At 43.8% G+C, this 19,174-nt stretch overlaps 2 protein-coding genes across 5 annotated transcripts in view; one reads left to right on the forward strand and one right to left on the reverse strand.

Annotated features, from left to right (window-relative positions):
• Nucleotides 1-6,244, reverse strand: stac3 (SH3 and cysteine rich domain 3). Its single transcript, XM_061766909.1, has 13 exons — nucleotides 5,939-6,244; nucleotides 5,265-5,296; nucleotides 4,849-4,927; nucleotides 4,584-4,737; nucleotides 4,396-4,493; nucleotides 3,519-3,579; nucleotides 3,320-3,417; nucleotides 3,130-3,199; nucleotides 2,931-2,980; nucleotides 2,581-2,663; nucleotides 1,765-1,816; nucleotides 666-803; nucleotides 1-515 (listed from the first exon to the last, which is right to left on the reverse strand). The coding sequence occupies exons 2-13, from the start codon at nucleotides 5,270-5,272 to the stop codon at nucleotides 408-410; spliced, it is 999 nt and encodes a 332-aa protein (XP_061622893.1). The 5' UTR covers nucleotides 5,273-5,296; nucleotides 5,939-6,244; the 3' UTR covers nucleotides 1-407.
• Nucleotides 3,626-19,174, forward strand: part of mbd6 (methyl-CpG binding domain protein 6) — a 26,677-nt gene continuing 11,128 nt past the window's right edge. The window contains exons 1-6 of one of the 4 annotated variants that reach the window (XM_061766779.1): nucleotides 3,626-3,899; nucleotides 8,664-8,881; nucleotides 13,770-13,909; nucleotides 14,669-14,771; nucleotides 15,371-15,542; nucleotides 16,403-18,778. In XM_061766779.1, coding sequence (XP_061622763.1) covers nucleotides 13,794-13,909; nucleotides 14,669-14,771; nucleotides 15,371-15,542; nucleotides 16,403-18,778 — 2,767 coding nt within the window. In that variant the 5' untranslated portion in view covers nucleotides 3,626-3,899; nucleotides 8,664-8,881; nucleotides 13,770-13,793. Of the gene's footprint in view, nucleotides 3,900-7,585; nucleotides 8,546-8,663; nucleotides 8,882-13,769; nucleotides 13,910-14,668; nucleotides 14,772-15,370; nucleotides 15,543-16,402; nucleotides 18,779-19,174 lie in introns of those variants that run through there. The other 3 variants (XM_061766760.1, XM_061766754.1, XM_061766770.1) reach the window with 3 other exon arrangements.

Raw genomic sequence — 19,174 nt, forward strand, 5'->3', positions numbered from 1 at the left:
AACTTTTCCTTCCTTTTATTACATTTTTCCGAAGTGAATCATGTCATTTCAAAATGTATATGGATGCAGATGGATCTGCTTGATCTCCAAAGAGAAGTACGACTCTCAAACTGGATGAGTTTTATGCAGACACGTTTCCAAACATCCAGAAGCTGACACAGAGGATGCTGGTGGTGTTTGTCTCTACGTATGTGTGTGAACCAAAGGGGCGGACGACCCTGAACAGGGTAGGGGGTGTGTAGACAATGGATAGATGTTCGGTGTGCTTAATTGTGTCTCGTACTATTGGATTATTCATATAATCACCAAGTGGAGCAGTTGCATCTCACTTTTTGATAATGTATAAAATATATAGGTCACCGTCCGGACTCTCTGACTTTGTGTTTCGACGTGTCCTTTTTTTCTTCTTATATCACAGTGATCTCCTGCAGCAGATTAGAGGGGAAGTAGCCCAGCTTGCGTCCGGTGCTGACCTTCAAGTAACCGCCTTTCTCGTCTCCTTTCTTCACCACAATCTGAAAAGGCAGAGCGACGACGGCGTGGCCTGGTGATGACGAGCACTTGCGACACACTCACTCTCTCGCCGGGAGCGTCGCAGACTTGAGCAACGTGCCGACCGACGTACAGGGTTGAAACCGTGGCAGGTGAAAGGACTCTTTTCTTACCTGGTCTTTCTTCAGTGTGATTTGTCCCATCTCTCTGTTCCCAACAAAAGAGCGCGTCACCTTGTAAACCCTCTCTGACGCACGGACTTTTATCAGGTAGTTGGTGGGGAAGTAGCCGCTCTTGTCTCCCATCTTCCCCTGGAAAAAAAAAGAGCATTTCATTTCTTTTTAATGACCTTTTTTTTTTTTACAGCTTACACTGTTGGGGTCGGAGGTCACGTAAACTCTTATCGTTTCATTTGAATCCTGTTGGCAAAGGCCACATTTGATAATTATCTTCATTTTCAGTTGACCTGATATATGTTTTACTTTAATTTTATGAGGATTATGAAGGTCAGAATGGGGACGTAGTGGTTAACTGGGGCTCTGCCTAACAGTTGAGTGGTCCCGAGCTCAGGCCTTCCTGCGTAGAGTTTGCATGTTCTCCCCGTGCTTTTACGGGTCCTCCGTCAATGTTAGAAAAAAAGAAAACATACAAGTTAGGTTCTTCAAAGAATCTAAATTGTCTATAGGGGTGAATATGAATACTTGCTCGTGTACAGTTTGTGCCCTGCCATTGGCTGACAAGCAGTCCAGAGTGTATCAAAGGTCCTATATTTTGAGTGACTCCATAACATGGACTTAGTATAAATGTGTCAATTTCATTTCCCAAAACACTTTGTTTTTTTTCATACGAGTGTCCAGAAAAGGCTCCTCTGACAGCTACTTCTGTTGGACCCAGTTTTGTGTCCGCTTTTTCCATATTTGGCCAAGACTGCCTCCTTTCCTCTGATTGGTTGCCTCTGTGTAGAACACTCACTTGTGAGAGCACACGCGTTTGTTACGTTGACAGCGCTGCCTCGGGAGCGGAAAAGGAAGGCAGAGATCTTCGCTAGTGAGGTAGATAAGCTCGAGAAATTCGAATGACCTGATTTCAAGCCTCACGGCAGAAAAACCTCTGCAACTCGGGAATCCGTGCACGATTTCAATTCATATTTCACATGCTCACTGAGGCGCCGTAGAGACAATATTCCATTCCAAATACCGGAAAAAGTTCGTGTGGCAAAATACGAGACCTTAAGTCAGCTGGGACGGGCAGAAAACGAGAGGTTGAGCTCACCCTCCACCACTCTTCATTGGAGTCATCCAGGACTGTGATGCGATCACCAGGGCTAATACCAAACAAACAAAAGTTTTGTATGCACATTGATATTTCATCATATTTGAGTGTTCAACTGAGTTGAGGAGAACCCCACGAGTTTCATACATGAATTCATTGAACCCTTACGAATTGGACAAATACATTTGGATTTTTGTTTTGTGTCTCAAATTCAAAACAGATGAATATTTGATGACGACACTAAATGAACTAACGATCCTTTGTACACAAAATCCCCGTTCAAAGAAGAAAACCAACAAAACATGAATTTCACACAAAAAAACAAAAGATAACTCAATGAAAATTGACTGCAAATTAGCACGACTTGCCGTGTGTTCCTTTTTTTTTGGGGGGGGGGCTTCCAGAATTGTTGGCCAAGATACGTCCTGTGCGAGCGCGTCCATATTTGGAAGCGGTTGCTTCGCGGCCTGCTAGGAGGTAGCATCGATGCTTATCCCGCTCGTTGGTTTATTGCCGTTAGCATGATAGATATGAACAATAGGTAGCGACGTCATGCCCCCTTTGAGCAAGTGGGAGCAAAGTGTCAGCGCATTCCATGTTTGTGGACTGAACCAAAAATAACAAGGAGGCCTGCACGCTGGGCTGTATACGGTTGCACACGGCACTGTGCTATCACAAAAAGAGATCTGGGGCAAACCTTTCAAAGGTAGCCGACTCACCGAACACCTGGGGTTCGATCAAAGCCTGGTTAAGAACCGCTGGTGGAATTGAATGAATCTGAGAAGGAACGCAATCAATAATATATAATATACTTACTGAAAGTCCAGATCATCCTTTTCTATGGCCTTGAAGCGGTAGAGAGCTAGGTAGTAGTGTGACTGAGAGAAGGTTCCCTTTTGCTGTCGTTAAAAGAGCACAGATGCAAGAATGTTTGTTATGTGAAAATATTCAACGACTTAGTGATGTGTTTTTTTGGGGGGGAAATTCTACAACACACAACTTTTTCTGCATGGTCAGGGAACGCCAAGGAGAAGAAGTGGGCGTGAAGAAAGGAGCTCAAAACCAGATTCTCTATTCACTCCAATAACGTTTGTGTTGTCAACTTGCCAGGCCACCACAACGCAAACGACAAATATTCAAAGTCTGAGCAAATCTGCTTTCTATACCTTGTCATCTGCTTTTTCTCCTCCTTTCTCCTTCTTTTCTTCTGGCTTTCCTGTGTAACCGCCAGACACCACACCCGTTCCATTAACATTTTGTGACTATCATCAATTCAATGCTGCCTATTATGAAAAAAAACCAAAAAAAAAACGTTTGTCTTATATGACCTCAGCGGGGACCTTTGTTTTTTCTTTTGTTTTGTACCTTCTCCTCCATCCTCATTTTCTTTGGGCTGTTGATTCTCATCTTCCTCTTCCTCCATCATCATCAGCATCTTTGGGGGGGGGGGGGGGGAAGAAGTTGTTTTCCTTTTTACCACTTGTAAATAACTGATTGAAAAACAGTGACAGTGTTTGGACAGATTTCCTGAATGTGATTTTAAACCAGCTCTTACATTTTTCTTGTCATTTTCATTCTTTTTGCGCTCCTTATTCGCCATGATGACACCCACCCTCAAAGTGTCAAAGACCGGGTCATTCCGATTTGGATTGTCTGGTTGATGACGGAGCAGTTACGTATCGAAGAGCAATATCGGCGACAGAAATACAATTCTCCAAATGACGACTTCCCAGATGTTTTACAGTTACACCCACTTGGATCTGGTTGGTCGCTGCTGTACAGAGGAGAACTGTAGGCCCGTCTGAAACCAGGAGGCTGCAGAGACACAAGTGGCATTTCATTGTGGAATTTGACCAACAAATAACCGGAGTCATAATTGCAGACTAAATATATTGACATTCTCTGGGAATGGTACTTATAGTGGAACCTCTAAAAGTTGTTCTTTTTCGTGGACACTTTTGCGATGCCTCGCAGAGCTGCACCAGTGAAGAGGGAAACGTTCGTGTCCCGGCTGCTCAGTAAAGCATTGCTCAAGCCGCGGCGAGTGGACATCAGTGAGAACAGAAGAGCGGAACGAGCACGGCACCGTTAGGCTGCGCTTTGTGAAGAGACTCACCTCCCGGGCACGAGTTGAGGTGAGTAGCAGATTTACAAAGACAAAGTTATATGATACAGCAGTTAACTTGCTTGGATATGTGCACGACAGTTAAGATGTTACGGGATTGCTTGAAGGGGGCAAGTTATGGAAATGGGACTTTTGAATTGCTTGCATACAAATGCCCGCCCATCAAATGTCCAATTAAACGGATAAATCAGAGATGTCAAAGTCAAGGCCCTGGGGCCGGAACTGGCCCGCCACCTCATTTGATGTGGCTCGCGAGAGAAAATCGTGTGTCCTCCACGATTCTTGCTAAAAATCGGAATCCAAATTTCAAATTGTCATATGTAATAAATAATAAAAAACCTTTTTCCAGTAACTTGCGGATTTGAAAACAGCTATCCATCAATTTGCTGTCTATATACTGTACAATAACATAACGAGGCAATGAAACATTCAAACAAATCGGAGGTTCCACTGTATATTGTTTTCTGTTGAAAAAAAAAAAAAAAACACCGACAAGGGAGACTCACTATTTTGCCAAAGCACTTCTGGAACTCCACGTAGGACTGGCATGAATGGTGGATGTTGGTCTTGCAGTTTTTACATCTCAGAGCAAACTTATTGTTCACTGTAAGATCGGAAAAGCATGTTAGAGACGCAGCGGAGCTTCCAAGTCAGAAAAGAGAAGATCCATTTGTCATTATTTCCCATGACATACAGACTATCATGCGGGCACAGACGTCGCAGAACTTGGGCTTCTTGCAGTAGTGGTCCTTGAACTTGTGGGGTTTGTCGTTGACACGGATGACAGGTTCTGGAGGTTCTGGTTCCTTCTCCTCAACCTCCACCTCCTCTTCATATATGAAGTACACCTAGAGCTCACACGACACGGATTATCCGGATGTTCATATTTATAAAGAAACGGCTTTCTTCAGAACGCCTTATTTGATAAAGGTCTTGGCACGAACGACCCCGCCACTCACCGTGTCTCCGTCCTCCCTCACAACGTTGTCAGGAGCTGGAGGGTTGTCATGGATATCCACGGAGTTTTTGTCATCTTCCCTGACAGAGCAGACAAAACGTTGTCATGGCTCCAATATTTGCATTCTAAATATTCAACCTAAAATTGGAACTTCTGTCTTCAAGATGTGTGCCAGTCTGACGATAAAACAACGACAGCTTTTAAGACGCGTTGTTAGCTGCAAGCCAATTTGCAGGCTCATTTCAATAGTTGGTTTCATTGATTCACAGAGTGATGAGCTACCTCACGCTGGCGGCATGTTTAAACAAAATAGATGACATGAAATATTCTTGTGAATCGAACGACGGCAGAATAGGAGCCACGCAAACGAGGGCAGACAAATGATTCCAATTGCAAGTCATTCCGAGAAGCACTCACTGGTCCATTGGCTTCTGTCAGCGCTGTTCCACCTAGGAGGATAGAACAGAACCTCTTACATGTCTGTCACCTCATGTGATAATCATAATATTAGTCACTATCTTACTGTATTTATATGACTATTACTATACTATTTATTTTCCCCAAATGACTGATTGCAAATTATCGGGGTTAAATTGTTGGCCTTTCAAATACACGAAGTCGGAATGTCTTGTTTTTCCCTTACATGTATCAAATCAACTGAATAATCATCCAATATAGCACAATGAATTGTGAGATTAGCGCACAACTACATGTTAATATATTTCCTTTCCAGGCACATTTCAAAGGCACTTTAGAAAGCAGCAACAAATGAAATGTATTATTAATTGGACACGCAAGTTATCCGTGAGCCACGTGTTCACGCTGCTCTTGTGCACTTGAGCGCAACTATTCTCGGCTACTGAAATCGAATCGCATCCCGGCTAAAAGTGGGTGCGACGCTATCAAGGCAGAAAATAGTTTTTGTAACGGAGCCATCTTGTAATTCCATTGCATTATATATAGCGACACAGCATTTGAAATGGAAGTCCACATAAATGCACCAGGTCACTTCATACAGCACTGAGCACAGTATTTTCTTATTTGAAACAAAAATGCTGTTGTGTAAAACAAAAAAGGCGGGAGATGCCTACCTTTTTGTGGGAAGTCACAGCAGATACAAAAAAGATTGCTAGTTGAGTTCCCGAGTGAAGTCCTTCAGCTGCCGCCTATGAGTCGAGTAGCGGCATTGGATCTGAGTTCGATAACCCGACGCCTTGGCCGGCTTGATGCGAAGACTGCCTTTGCGTGTCTCGAGTTCCCTTAGGTGACTTCCATCACGATTCCCCAGGTCGACGGCGAACGAGTGTTTATGTAAACGCCGCGCTGAGCACTCATGCGTCAAGCTGACTGTTTGGGACAGCTGGGGACCTCAGACTGTGGCCCGAGGATGAAGAGAAATAAGATACTTTCTCTACCCCTCCATCTTCGTCATATGTCCCCTTTCACCTTGCTCACATTTTTTTTTGGTTGTTTTTTTTTAGCAGCCAAACTCGCAAACGTGCATCTTTACTACTCAGCGCCAAAACAAATCTCAGTGATCCGGATGAAGTCTGTTTGCATGGGTTTGCATCCGTTTTCCTTTTTCTTTGGCTTGATTGCAACACTTGCGGCGCGTCACTTCAGCGAGCGTCGAAGCATTATCTCTGCCCTTTGACCTCTTTTTCTTCGGCTTTTTGAGACTTTTGTGAGCGTTATTTGGAGTGAGGGAACAGTCACAATGAGGCCTACGAAGAGAAGAAGACTCAAAGTCGACAGCTTATCGTTTATGCGGCATAGCGGCCAAGTGGTTAGTATATGCGCCTCACGGTTCTGAGGTCGAGTGTTTAAACCCGGACGCTGGCCTTCCTGTGTGGAATTTGCACGCTCTCCAGCCACGTTCATGTGCGTGGCCATGAATCCAAAAAAAAAAGAGTGTCAAAGGGCTTCACGGGGCCACGGCTGATAAAGATCGACGACATCCCCTGATCTCAACCCTCCGAGTGGGCAAGGCAAAACTCCAAACTACATTCGATACGTCATAGGGTTTTTACCCTAACAGTGTTGCCAGTAAGTTGCTATAAACATGGAATTACAAACTACAAAACTCCATACAATACAATTGAAACAAATAGGATTATTGAATTACTAAAACGATTTGACATATACATTTCATTGTTATTTATTGATTTTACCTGATCTACAAATGACTTATTAGCCCATCTCTCCGTTTTAAAAAACAAATGTGGCCCAATGGAAACAAGTTTGCCACCCCGTCTGTAAAATGCTTTACTTGTAGTGCCATTATAATTGTTCTTTGGACAGTTTGTAGCTGTTTATTTTGAGCACGTAAATAAACTTTAAAAATATAAATTACTGAGAAGAATCATGGACATTTCTTTACGGCATATAATAAAGTAATAAAGTACATCGTGGTTTGTTAAAGTGCCCACATTCTCCAATATGAACGTATAGAAAGTAATGAAAATATGACGAAATACATTTACCAAATAACATTGTATTTTATGACACATCCAGATGAATGATCGTTCCTTATAAATGTGATGATTTTCTCGTGTCAGCCGCGATCACGATGACTTCACCGTGGAGCGCTGTTATTATTTTTAACAGCGTGAATCATGTCCGGCTGGAAGGTGACAAAGCCCCGTTGCATGTCGGGTAAATACTCGAGCTTGGAGTGCGCATGTGCGACAGACAGGAAAACTCCATTATTATTATTATTTTTTTTTTTTTACAGGGAATCTAAAATTAAAACAACAACAACAACAACAACAAGGCAACTGTGAATTTGGGATTACATGGCTCGCGATGGTTATCGGAATACATTTGCAAGCAAGAGGGCCTAGAAGTACAAAGACGAAAGCAACGTCTTGGCCAAGTGTCCACCGGCAGCGGGACAGCCTCCACTCTTGTCGGGACACTCCAAAATCCAAATCAAGTAAATTCAGCCAGCTAGCTCCGCTTCGCTAGCCTCTCCGCTCGCTAGCGTTAGCCGCCGTCAAATTGCGGCGTTATTGCCCTTTGTCTGTACGTTGAACTCGCAGACGTTGCTCCCACGTCCGCCGCTCGTCGCACGAATACGCGAGCCGCGGTGGGAGTGTTTCTTTATGTTTGTGTCAACGTCGCATCCGTCAAAAAGCATTCATTAGCCAGCCAGCTAACTTGGGTCGCCTCCCGCGAGCCAGCGAAGGGAACACTTCCAAACTTCGCCCGACGCCGAGAAAGGTGGATAAATCCCCCCCGCCGATCCCCTCAACCTTTGTGTCCTTTAAGGAGCGATCTACTTGCCGTACTTCTAAGTGGTTTGTGGCCTAGTTGCATATTGTGCTGGCTAATGTGCAAAGAGTTTAGTGCGCCTGACAGCTGTCACGACAACACTACAAAGTGGACGCGCTTGCTAGCTTAGCTCTTAGCCTAGCATTTTAGCCTGCCGTGTCAACCGTGGAGTTTGTGCATTTCTTCTACCGTGACTCGACACTTGAGACATCTATTACTTCGTCGTTACAGCATTCCGTTTGTTTGACCTTTTAAGCCGGGCTTGCTTTGTTAAAGCGTGTACTCTACTAGTTGTAAATTCACTTTATTTATGCAGCTGGACACCCATTAAAAGAGGCCCTTTTTTTTTTTTTTTAAAACACACCCTCCCACTTTAAAGTAGTGGCAGCATGTGATGAACTGATGTTATTCACTTTGTGAAGAAAGTACGTTTCATCTAAATATCTCTGACTTGAATAAATCGTACATCTATAATTCTTCTAAATGGTCTGCTACTGTGGGACTTCCCATATTACGTAATCCACCTCCACATTTGTGTTCCAGGCTCCTCATCATCCTCAAATCAGCTCCTCCTCGGGTGGGAACTGAATAAACATCTGCGGCGTTCATCCTTCTGAGCAGAGGATCGGTCTGGTTGTTGGGGACACCTTGGACATCGAGTCAGGTCAACTGGCAGTCTGCCTGCTTCTAACCCACCAGCATGTTCATCAGGCAGTCGATACCCTAGCCAAACCCGAGCCTGGCTTCCCAAAGATGACAAGGTATGCTTATTTTTGTCATATTGATCTTATCAGAATCGGATCAGAATCAGAATCATCTTTATTTGCCAAGTATGTCCAAAACACACAAGGAATTTGTCTCCGGTAGTTGGAGCCGCTCTAGTACAACAGAACAATTTACAGAACACTTTGGAGACATAAAGACATTGACAAAAAACAACAACAAACAACAATTGTGCAAAAAAACAATTGTGCATTATAATTCAGATATTATAATGGAACCTCCAAAGTAGACATTAGCCATTCCGTCAGAATCGTAATTGTAAGATCAAACTGTCAACATCGTGAAACCTTTGCAGACAGTGGAAAGTAACCAATGATTGGACAGAGAAAGAACTATGCCTCCTGAAATGACAGTGTTGGGCTTCTTTGATCATTAACCAAAACTGTTTTTTAAACAAATATTTCATTGATATTACTGGTTAATGTATGGCTGGGTTTATTTTTTGTGTTGGGATTTTCACTTCCACCAAAAAATTATACTGGGATTTTTTTTTTTTCAGTTAAAAGGACCAGTTTTTTTTATACACCAGATTTAAGATATGATGGGTTTTCCCAACATCTGTTTATATTACTGCCTGTGAGCAAGATGACTTAAAAACAATCCTTTTAAGAGTACTTCAAATTTGATGGAGAGTCTAGCATTGATGAGAAAGATGACTCTTTGAAAACAATTTTATATTGGATTTTGTGCTTTATATGCTAAAAATAAATCACACACTGGATTGGCTGCGCTGGATTCAATTTTGAACTTGTTTATTTGGAAGATTCTCATTTAAAGGCCCTAATTCACGTAAATTGACAAAAATGTTTGTCAAAATGTCCTTTTTTTTTTTCAAGGGATGGTCTGCATTTTTTTTTTTTCCAAACGGAAAATAACAAAGCCAAGCCTTCCAAATTTAGACCTAGCATATGAACCCATAATCTACTTTTAAAACAAACATATATCATTTGTAAATGTAAGCATTAAGTTGCCATGGAAACCAGAACCTTATAATACAATTACGTTATTTCACTAGTAACTCATTTTCTCAGGAAGTACTGGATTGATTTGGCTGAAACTTATTTCCCACTCACTAATAAGTGTCGTCTGCACCCATGAAGTTTGGTCCTACACAGTTAATACTACTTGATGCCTGAAGTTCTAAGTTCTACGATATGACTAGATCCAATTCCAAAAGATGTGCCTCCCATGCCTATGTGGTGGCCATATTGAAATGTGGGGCATTAATGAGGCGGCCATGTGATGATGGTTATATTGATTGTCTATTGTACGTAGAGCCATGGCAGAGAGAGAGAGAGAGAGAGAGCGCTGTGGCTCTGTGGAATACAGAACACTTTGGAGTCTGGAACATGGTATTTTTGGTACAGTAACAGTTTTTTTTGTCAAACTGTTCGCCTTTGGCAATGGATTTGGAGTTAGGAAGCAGACTAATTCTTCGCAGCTCATGAAAGCGACTCGCCTATGATGAGTACTGTACCTCAACCATGTAACGATGACCGAGCACACCGGCGTGCTAAGTTTGGATAAAATGTGAAATTTTCAAACATTTTCAATCTTTTTTTTTTTTTTAATATTTATCAAGAACAACTTTATACTGTCCTTGGCTTTTTAGGCCACAAAAAACCTACAAAGCAATAATTTTGTACTGTACTGTAACATAGGTGCATATGGCATCCAAAAAAAGTGCTTCGATGTAACGGACAATCGGCTATATCGGACGACCCGTCCCTATTAGTCCGTTCTATCGAGGGTCCACTGTATATTGTTTCGTATCAACTTGTTTATTAGTGGTTCTGCTGTTTAACTAATGTTAACGTGCAGTCAACTTTTGTGTGCCTTTTGTGGGACTAGGACAAACTGTCTGTTCAGAGTCGTGTTGTTGATGTAGCCCAATATCAGCCGTCTGTCGGAGGTGGGGCACCAGCCAGCGGCGCTGCTAAGGGATCCCTTTGCGACGGCTGCTGACAGCGGTTCCAAATCGTCCTTCTTCGCTTGGCGTACAATGAGTGTACGGGCATACCGCAGCGTACTTGTTCAACTTCAGTTGTTTACAAATACATACATATTTTACAGATATGGCATGCCATTGCACAAACAATTGAGACATGCCTTAATGTTCTTTTTTGCTCCGCAGTGGTTTTCGTCTTGGAACTCTGCCATGCAGGCTGTTTTTGTCCAGTCTTTTTCTTATGATGAAGTCATGAACACTGACCTTAACTGAGGCAAGTGAGGCCTGCAGTTCTTTAGATGTTGTTGTCGGCTCTTTTGTGACCTCTTAGATGAGTCGTTGCTGCGCTCTTGGGGTCATTTTGGTCAGCCGGCCCACTCCTGGGAAGGTTCACCACTGTTTGTGGATAATTGCTGTCACTGTGGTTCGCTGGAGTTTCAAAGCTTTAGAAGTGGCTTTATAACCTTTTCCACACTGATAGATGTCAATTACTTTATTTCTCATTTGTTCCTGAATTTCTTTAGATCGCTGCATTTTGTCGACTTCACTTTGTCAGGCTGGTCCTATTAAAAGGATTTCTTGATTGAGAACAGGTGTGGCATTATTAGGCCTGGGTCACTTTTTCACACAGGGCCATGCAGCTTTGGATTTTTTACACGGCTTTTTGTGTTTACTTGTGTTGTCTTTGACTAATATTTAAATTGATTGATAGATTGATTGATGGGAAACGTCTGAACGTGACAAATACGGAAGCGTATTGCATTCACTTGGATAAATAAAAGCTCCTGTTTTTCTGAGTAATTATTTTGAGGGCTTTGTTTTTTTGAATATTATTTTCTGAGTATTTTTCTCAGTTTTTCTGTCAAATATTTTCCGCCTGTTTTATGACTATTTTTTCCCGTTTTTCTGAGTAATGTTTTCCCTGTTTTTCTGAGTAATGTTTTCCCTGTTTTTCTGAATAATCCCCCCCCCCCCCCCTGTTTTTCTGAGTATTTTTTCTGTTTTTCTGACATTTTTTTCCACGTGTTTTTCTGACTAATTTTTTCGGAGCTATCGGGACACATCAAACTCGCGCGAGAACCTGCGAACTGCAAGTGACTCTTTGTTGACTCCGTAGTAAGCAACATGACCATCTTATATTTATAGTTTCAACTTTTTTATATTGCAGCCATTTGTTAAAATCATTTAAGTGTATTTGTTTCCTCATGAATGTACACACAACACCCCATATTGACAGAAAAAGGGAAGTGTTGAAATGTTTGCTGAGTTATTTATTAAAAAAGAAAAAATGAAATATCACACAGCCATAAGTATTCAGACGCTTTGCTGTGACACTCGTATACTGAACTCGGGTGCTATCCATTTCTTCGGATCATCCTTAAGATGGTTCTACACCTTCATTGGAGTCCAGCTGTGTCTGATGATACTGATTGGACTTGATGAGGAAAGCCACACCCCTGTCTATAGAAGACCTTACAGCTCACAGTGCATGTCAGAGCAAATGAGAATCCCGAGGTCAAAGGACAGAATTGTGGCAAGGCACAGATCTGGCAAAAGTTACAAAAAACTTTCTGCTGCACTTAAGGTTCCTAAGAGCACAGTGGCCTCCATAATCCTTAAATGGAAGAGGTTTGAGACGACCAGAACCTTTCCTAGAGCTGGCCGTCCGGCAAACTGAGCAATCGGGGGAGAAGAGCCTTGGTGAGAGAGGTCAAGAAGAACCCAAAGATCACTGTGGCTGAGCTCCAAAGATGCAGCCGGGAGATGGGAGAAAGTTCTAGAAAGTCAACCATCACTGCAGCCCTCCACCAGTCGGGACTTTATGGCAGAGTGGCCCGACGGAAGCCTCTCCTTGGTGCGAGACACATGAAAGCCCGTGTGGAGTTTGCCAAAAAAAAAAAACCAAACACCTGAAGGACTCCAAGATGGTGAGAAATAAGATTCTCTGGTCCGATGAGACCAAGATGGAAATTGTTGGCCTTAATTGTAAGTGTCATGTGTGGAGAAAACCAGGCACTGCTCATCAGCTGTCCAATACAGTCCCAACAGTGAAGCCCGGTGGTGGCAGCATCATGCCGTTGGGGGTTTTTTCAGCTGCAGGGACAGGACGACCGGTTGCAATCGAAGAAAAGATGAATGCGGCCAAGTACGGGGATATCCTGGATGAAAACCTTCTCCAGAGTGCTCAGAACTGAAGACTGGGCTGAAGGTTCACCTTCCAACAAGACAATGACCCGAAGCACACAACTAAAATAACAAAGGAGTGGCTTCAGAACAACTCTGTGACTGTTCTTGAATGGCCCAGCCAGAGCCCTGACTTAAACCCAATTGAGCATCTCTGGAAAGACCTGAAAATGGCTGCCCACCAACGTTCACCATCCAACCTGACAGAGCTGGAGAGGATCTGCAAGGAGGAATGTCAGATTTCACCCCAAATCCAGGTGTGAAAAGCTTGTTGCTTCATGCCCAAAAAGACTCATGGCTGTATTAGCTCAAAAGGGGCTTCGACTAAATACTCAGCAAAGGGTCTGAAGAATACTTATGGCTGTGTGATATTTCAGTTTTTCTTTTTTTAATGAATCTGCAAAAATGTCAACAATTTTGGTTGTTTTCCCCTGTCACTATGGGGTGCTGTGTGTACATTGTGGGAACAAATGAGCTTAAATGATTTTAGCAAATGGCTGCAATATAAAAAAAGTGAAACATTTAAGGGGGTCTAAAAACTTTCCGTGCCCAGTGTACATGCCTCATGACAGTTCAATGCCCTCAAACTTGAGTCAAACAAAAAACAAAGTTTTACAGGTTCCTGTAAAAGAACCAGAATACGTTCTGGAAACATCCCGAAAATATATTGGATTGTTTCATTTGGTAATCTCTGTAAGGATTGAAGTGAAGATTTCTTTTGTGTTTATTTCAAGCCGCTGGCAGGCTGCAGCTACAGAATGATGGGAGGAAGTGACACTGGCAGTGGGGACAAGGATGGGGTGGTCACCGCTGCCATACACGTCCCCATCGGCTGGCAAAGGAGAGTGCATGGCGGCCAGGTGGTGTATGTCAGGTGTGTTGATTCAGATTAATATATAAGAATAAATATATATTTAGTAATCAGACAAAATCATGACAAATATAGAATTATACTTCTGAGCCAATCTGCAATGAATGCGATCCTTCCTCTCACCAGTTATTTATTATATCACCTTGCACAGTAGAAATACTCTTCACAGAACAATTGGAAATCAGGAAAGTTTTAGTAATGCGGTGATGTACTATGACATATGCAAATGTACTGATAAGCACACAGGACACGTTACATATTTTATTGAATGTTTTTCAGCAATTTTAGAACATCAACATATGTCAGTTTTGTTTTAAACCTTTCTTTTTTTAATTGGCACCTTGGCGGCGGTCTGCACTCAACTCGGTGCCTTTCCAGTTACATAAGCACCCTGTGTAAAATGTAGTAACTGTTGCAGCAGCAAAAGGAACGTAATCGATGCACGAGCGAATGCAGAACTTTAAATGCAGTGACGTAACATTTAACTGCCTATTAAATTGTTAGTGAAAAAATAATAATAATACTCAGCCAACAGAAAGACATTCTGATGTATGTGTCCCATCCACCTCACCTTTGGAAACTGAAATGTCATCTAATTACTAATTAGATGTAATTTTCTCTTACCTCAGGGTTAACTTCCTCTTAGTTTTCATGTAACCTGCTTCCTGGAATAGACCTTAGGTGCCACTCAAACCACTAAAGTCCTCCCTGATGTAAATCGCGAGGAGAAACATAAATGTGCATTTGCCTTTGTTTTTGCAGTCCCAGTGGCACTTCTCTGTCCTCCCTGGATGAGGTGAAGACCTACCTGTTGACTGATGGCACCTGTAAATGCGGTCTGGAGTGTCCACTTGTCATCAACAAGGTGAATCTGTTTGTTTGCTTGTGGTATCATGTATTTGGTGAGAATGGAAAAAGTGACCACACGTAGCTCGGTCTGTGAAAATAAGTAAGAGTTAGTGGTCTGCTTCTTGAGCACTCTTGCAGTCCCTTTTAAGCAAAGAGAGAATTTCCCTCACAGGATGACATAGGAGCAAAGGAAACGTGTCTTCTTATGTGAACTACTCCAAAAACATTAGGAAACACAAATTATGGTGCAACTCCGAGTCAATCACGTGCGCGGTACATCAACTTGTCCAGTTAAGAAGAGTACAGTAGTAAGTTTGCTTTTCCCTCCGCTTCGTAAAAGGCTTCGATTCGGCACCGAGTGGGGGAGTAGGGAGGAGCCGCCCCCTTTACTTTTTGAGCGGTATATATTAAAAGTCAGTGTAATGACCAGAAAAGGATAACAAACTTAACATTGAATTATTTCCGATGGATTTATCGTGGTCCATCTAACTCGCTGGAATGTGTTCTATACAGTATGCTTTGACCTGTTCAGACACTTGAAATGTTATTCAACTCTCAAAAGAATATATGATTCAGCGTCAGTACAACAACATGGTCTGTTTTCACTTCCAACAGGTTTTCAACTTTACTGTGGGGGTGAAGGTGGAGCAGCACAAGCAGCCTTTAGGCAAAGCAGAGCAGGACATGACCAAACTGTGCAATCATCGCAGGAAAGTGGTGGCAATGGCCGCTCTGTGTCGCAGTATGCAGGCGTCACAGCTGCCCTTTGCTCAACTTCATCACCCCGGTGAGGCCTACCAAGTGGAGTAGAATAGATCTCTCTTTTGTCATTGTCTCAGGTATTCTTAGCTCCATTTCTCCACTAATGAAGCGCCCTGTTACGGTAGCACAGCAGTGCATTTTATCTTATGCACTGTCCAGGCAAGAACAATCAACCTCCACTTAATCCAACTGCTACATTAGTGTAACATTAGGATTGAGCTGAATCGGTTTGTTATGCCTGGAGAGCGGGGTGTGAGGATGACATGCTGAAGAGGCCACTGTTAACCATTACACTGCTCACTTGTGAGCTGAGTTCAGTAAACGGAGTCTGTGCAGTATGTGTAACGGATACAAAGTATGTTAGCCAAAACCTCACTCCTTATTAACCTTAAGAGTAGCGGCAGCAGGTGCGTCAGCGGCCCGGGCTCTTAGCCTGCTAGCTAGCGCATTCGACTCGCAGCCCGGTGGTAATGTGGGTTCACGCCTCGAGCGGGACAGTACAGGATGACCATCGTCACACTTCGAGGTAGAATTTCGGACTTCCTTAGTTTTTGTGTTTACAGTGAAATTGACAACAATCTGTTCAATTGCTAAGTTAGTCACCCGATTTTGACTGCATGCCTCGATCACCTCTGTTCAGAGAAACTAAACTTACGCTCGAAACAACCTTTATTTCTCCAAGGGTGTCAAGACTTGATTAAAACAAAAGCGTGATGGGCTTGTCTTGAAAGTAACTTGGCTCCTCTTTAAGACAAAGTGAACGGGGATTCATTTTATAGTTTCTGTTAGGATCTGAAAAGTTAAAATAGTCATCAAATGATCTTAGGAGGTTGTCATGAGAAAGCAACAATCTATTTTAATGTTTTTGTGCTGTCCCCCCAACAGAGGCGAGCAAGGGAGTGGGCAATTCCAACCCAAAGAAAGCGCTTGTCGAGCGGGAAGAAGAGGACTGGGGCATTTACCATCCCAAATTTCATCCGGCTCCTGCACGACCTCAGAATAGTGCCCACCCTGCCCCCTGCGCCAGCCCCAGCCCCAATTCCTCTCACAAGTTTATTTATCCTTTTAATGGTTCCTCCCCAGGTCCTCACACAGGCACACACTCTCATCATCCCCTTGATGCTTTACGAAGGCCTCATCACCCTCCTCTTCCTCAGACTTCCAACAGCCCCCCGTTCCCTGCTTACCATGTTGCCCAAAGGTCACCCTGTACTCCCACCCCTCAAAATGTCAGTGAAGGTCAAAAAATGCCCCTAACCCCTGAAACTCCCGCTTCGCCTCTCGTAAGGCCCCTATCTTCACCTCCCTGCTCCTCTCCTAGAAGCTTCGTCATCGGAGGAAGAGTATCACAAAATCAAGCACAGCATCCACATGGGGCCGGAGGGGGAGGATCTGCCCTCTCCCCTTCTCCCATCCGCTCTCCCTCTGTCCATAACACGAATTGTGTGTCTCCTCATCAGCGGTCCCACCACCCTTCGGCCTCCCCCTCTCATGCCTCTGGGGATCAGGGTGGAAGCTCAAATTCAGCTGTCGAAGGACTAACGGCAAGTAATTTTTCACGGAGGAAAAAGTCCTGCTCTTCCTCTCCACACTCCCCTCTTCTTTGTGGTTCGCCAAACCCTAGCCCCCACATCTTCAAGTTCAAGCTGGAAGACATCTTGGAACAGTTTAAGAATTCTGGCAACAGTAGCACGAATAACCACCTCACAAACCCCAACATACTGACCAACCAAAGCAGTCACAATCCTAATGCTCAGCTTCTGAAACCCTCGAAGAGTACAGCTAGTCCCAGCACAGTAGCGGCAGGTTTTGGATTGAACTCTGTGGGGATGTCCAGCGCAACTCTGGGGCCGTTTTTGAATCACAACAGTCACCAGGGCCAGCTGCCACCCTCAACTTCTTTTCCTGCCAGTAGTCTGCTCTCTGCGGCTGCTAAGGCTCAGCTGGCTAGCCAGGTAACCCAGGGCCCGAGCTCAAATGTGGCTTGTAGCCAAACAAGTGTGTCCTCTTCCCTGGAAATCTTGACAGAGGCACAGCAAAAACAGTCAACAAATGTAACAAACAGCACTTTAAAAAACAGCCACCTTTCCTCCCCCATTGCTGCCTCTAGGTCTCACTATCGCTCGCTAGCAGCAGCCTCTTCTGTCCTCTTTCCTTCACCCCAGTCCCTGGCACAGTCCCTGGCTTCTGCCTTGCCCCAATTGCCTCCCAAAACAGAGCAAAATTTGTCGCACAGGAAGAGGCGACGGCGATCTCCCACTGTTCTCAGCATGATCAGAGACACCCAGCAGCTCACCAATGGGCCACAGAAGACCCCTCCCGGGGACTCTGGTTCTGCTACGGCTATGAACCTATCATCTTGGACTTTCCCTCGCTCTTCCTCTACCTCAGATGTGCAGATTAGTGTCACGTCCGAGCATCTGCCGCCGGCGTCAACGTCCGAGTTCCTGACTTCCAAACAGACAGCACATCTTTCTGGACCTCCTCGACAGGGAGAATCCGTGGATATCACTACAGGCTTGGCACCAGCGTCCCTTAGCTTGGATCCTCCAACCCAGCCCCTCTCTGCTCTGTTGCACTTACTCAGTGTACAAAATGCTCAGGCCACAGCCTCTGCTTCCAACCCCGCTACAGCACATTTGGGATCTTTGTCTGTTGACGGAGGTGGACACACTAAGACGCCGAACCCCTCACTACCACCCTGTTCTGTTAGCCCTCAATCCAGTGGCAACCACCCGCAGTCTCCGTCACCATGCCGAACCAGTAACACTAACACAATACCGTTGGTTCCAGAGATGCTTTCTCCCCCTCGTACCTCCTCTCATTTCAGATCAGTGCAGTCACAATCTCAGTCTGTCAGACTAAGTCCTCTACAAAGACATTCTCCTACTTCCTCAATACTGTCGCGCTCAAATTTAGCTTTACACAACAGCAGCAGCCCATTTGTACATGTAACCCCTACTCCTCTAGACAGGCATCATCCAACGGAGAATCACATTCCGACAACTGACACTGTTTCCCGGGTACTTTCACCGGAAGCATCGCCACAGAGCATGATCAGTAATGGCTCGTCCACATCAGACCTGTGTCACTCACAAGGCAGTGTTTCTGTGGCGTTATCCACCTCGCCAAAGCCTCTTGATCTTAGCAACCATGTTCTAGCGCTTCTTGCAGCATCATCAACTGTACGGCAGGAGGAAGGCAGCTTAGCTGACCATACAACAGATGCAGTGATGTCTTCCCAAGAAAATCACACCGCAGGTGAGTAATGTGCGCAGGATTTACAGTGCCGCCGGAAAGTGTTCCACACCCTTTCACATCTTCCACATTTTGGCTATGGTACAGACTTATTGTAAAGCTGATTTGAAAAATAAAAAATGCATAAAATAGCCCATAATGACAAAGTCAAAACATTCAAACATAATAGGCACATCAATATTTACACCCGCAATTGCATATCGACATATTACGATTACAGAATGATAATGTTTATCCGTACCACTGTGATCTTGCTGAAATAAATGGAAAAAATGGCATTCACTCAAAACATTGCAACAAACTATTCTGCATGCAAACATACAAATATAAACAGCAACCCTATACACGTTTTGCACAATAGAAATAGAAATAGACCCATAGTTGACCTCGAATTCACCT

Source organism: Phyllopteryx taeniolatus, chromosome 1, assembly GCF_024500385.1.
Source record: "Phyllopteryx taeniolatus isolate TA_2022b chromosome 1, UOR_Ptae_1.2, whole genome shotgun sequence".
Taxonomy (NCBI): Eukaryota; Metazoa; Chordata; class Actinopteri; order Syngnathiformes; family Syngnathidae; genus Phyllopteryx; species Phyllopteryx taeniolatus.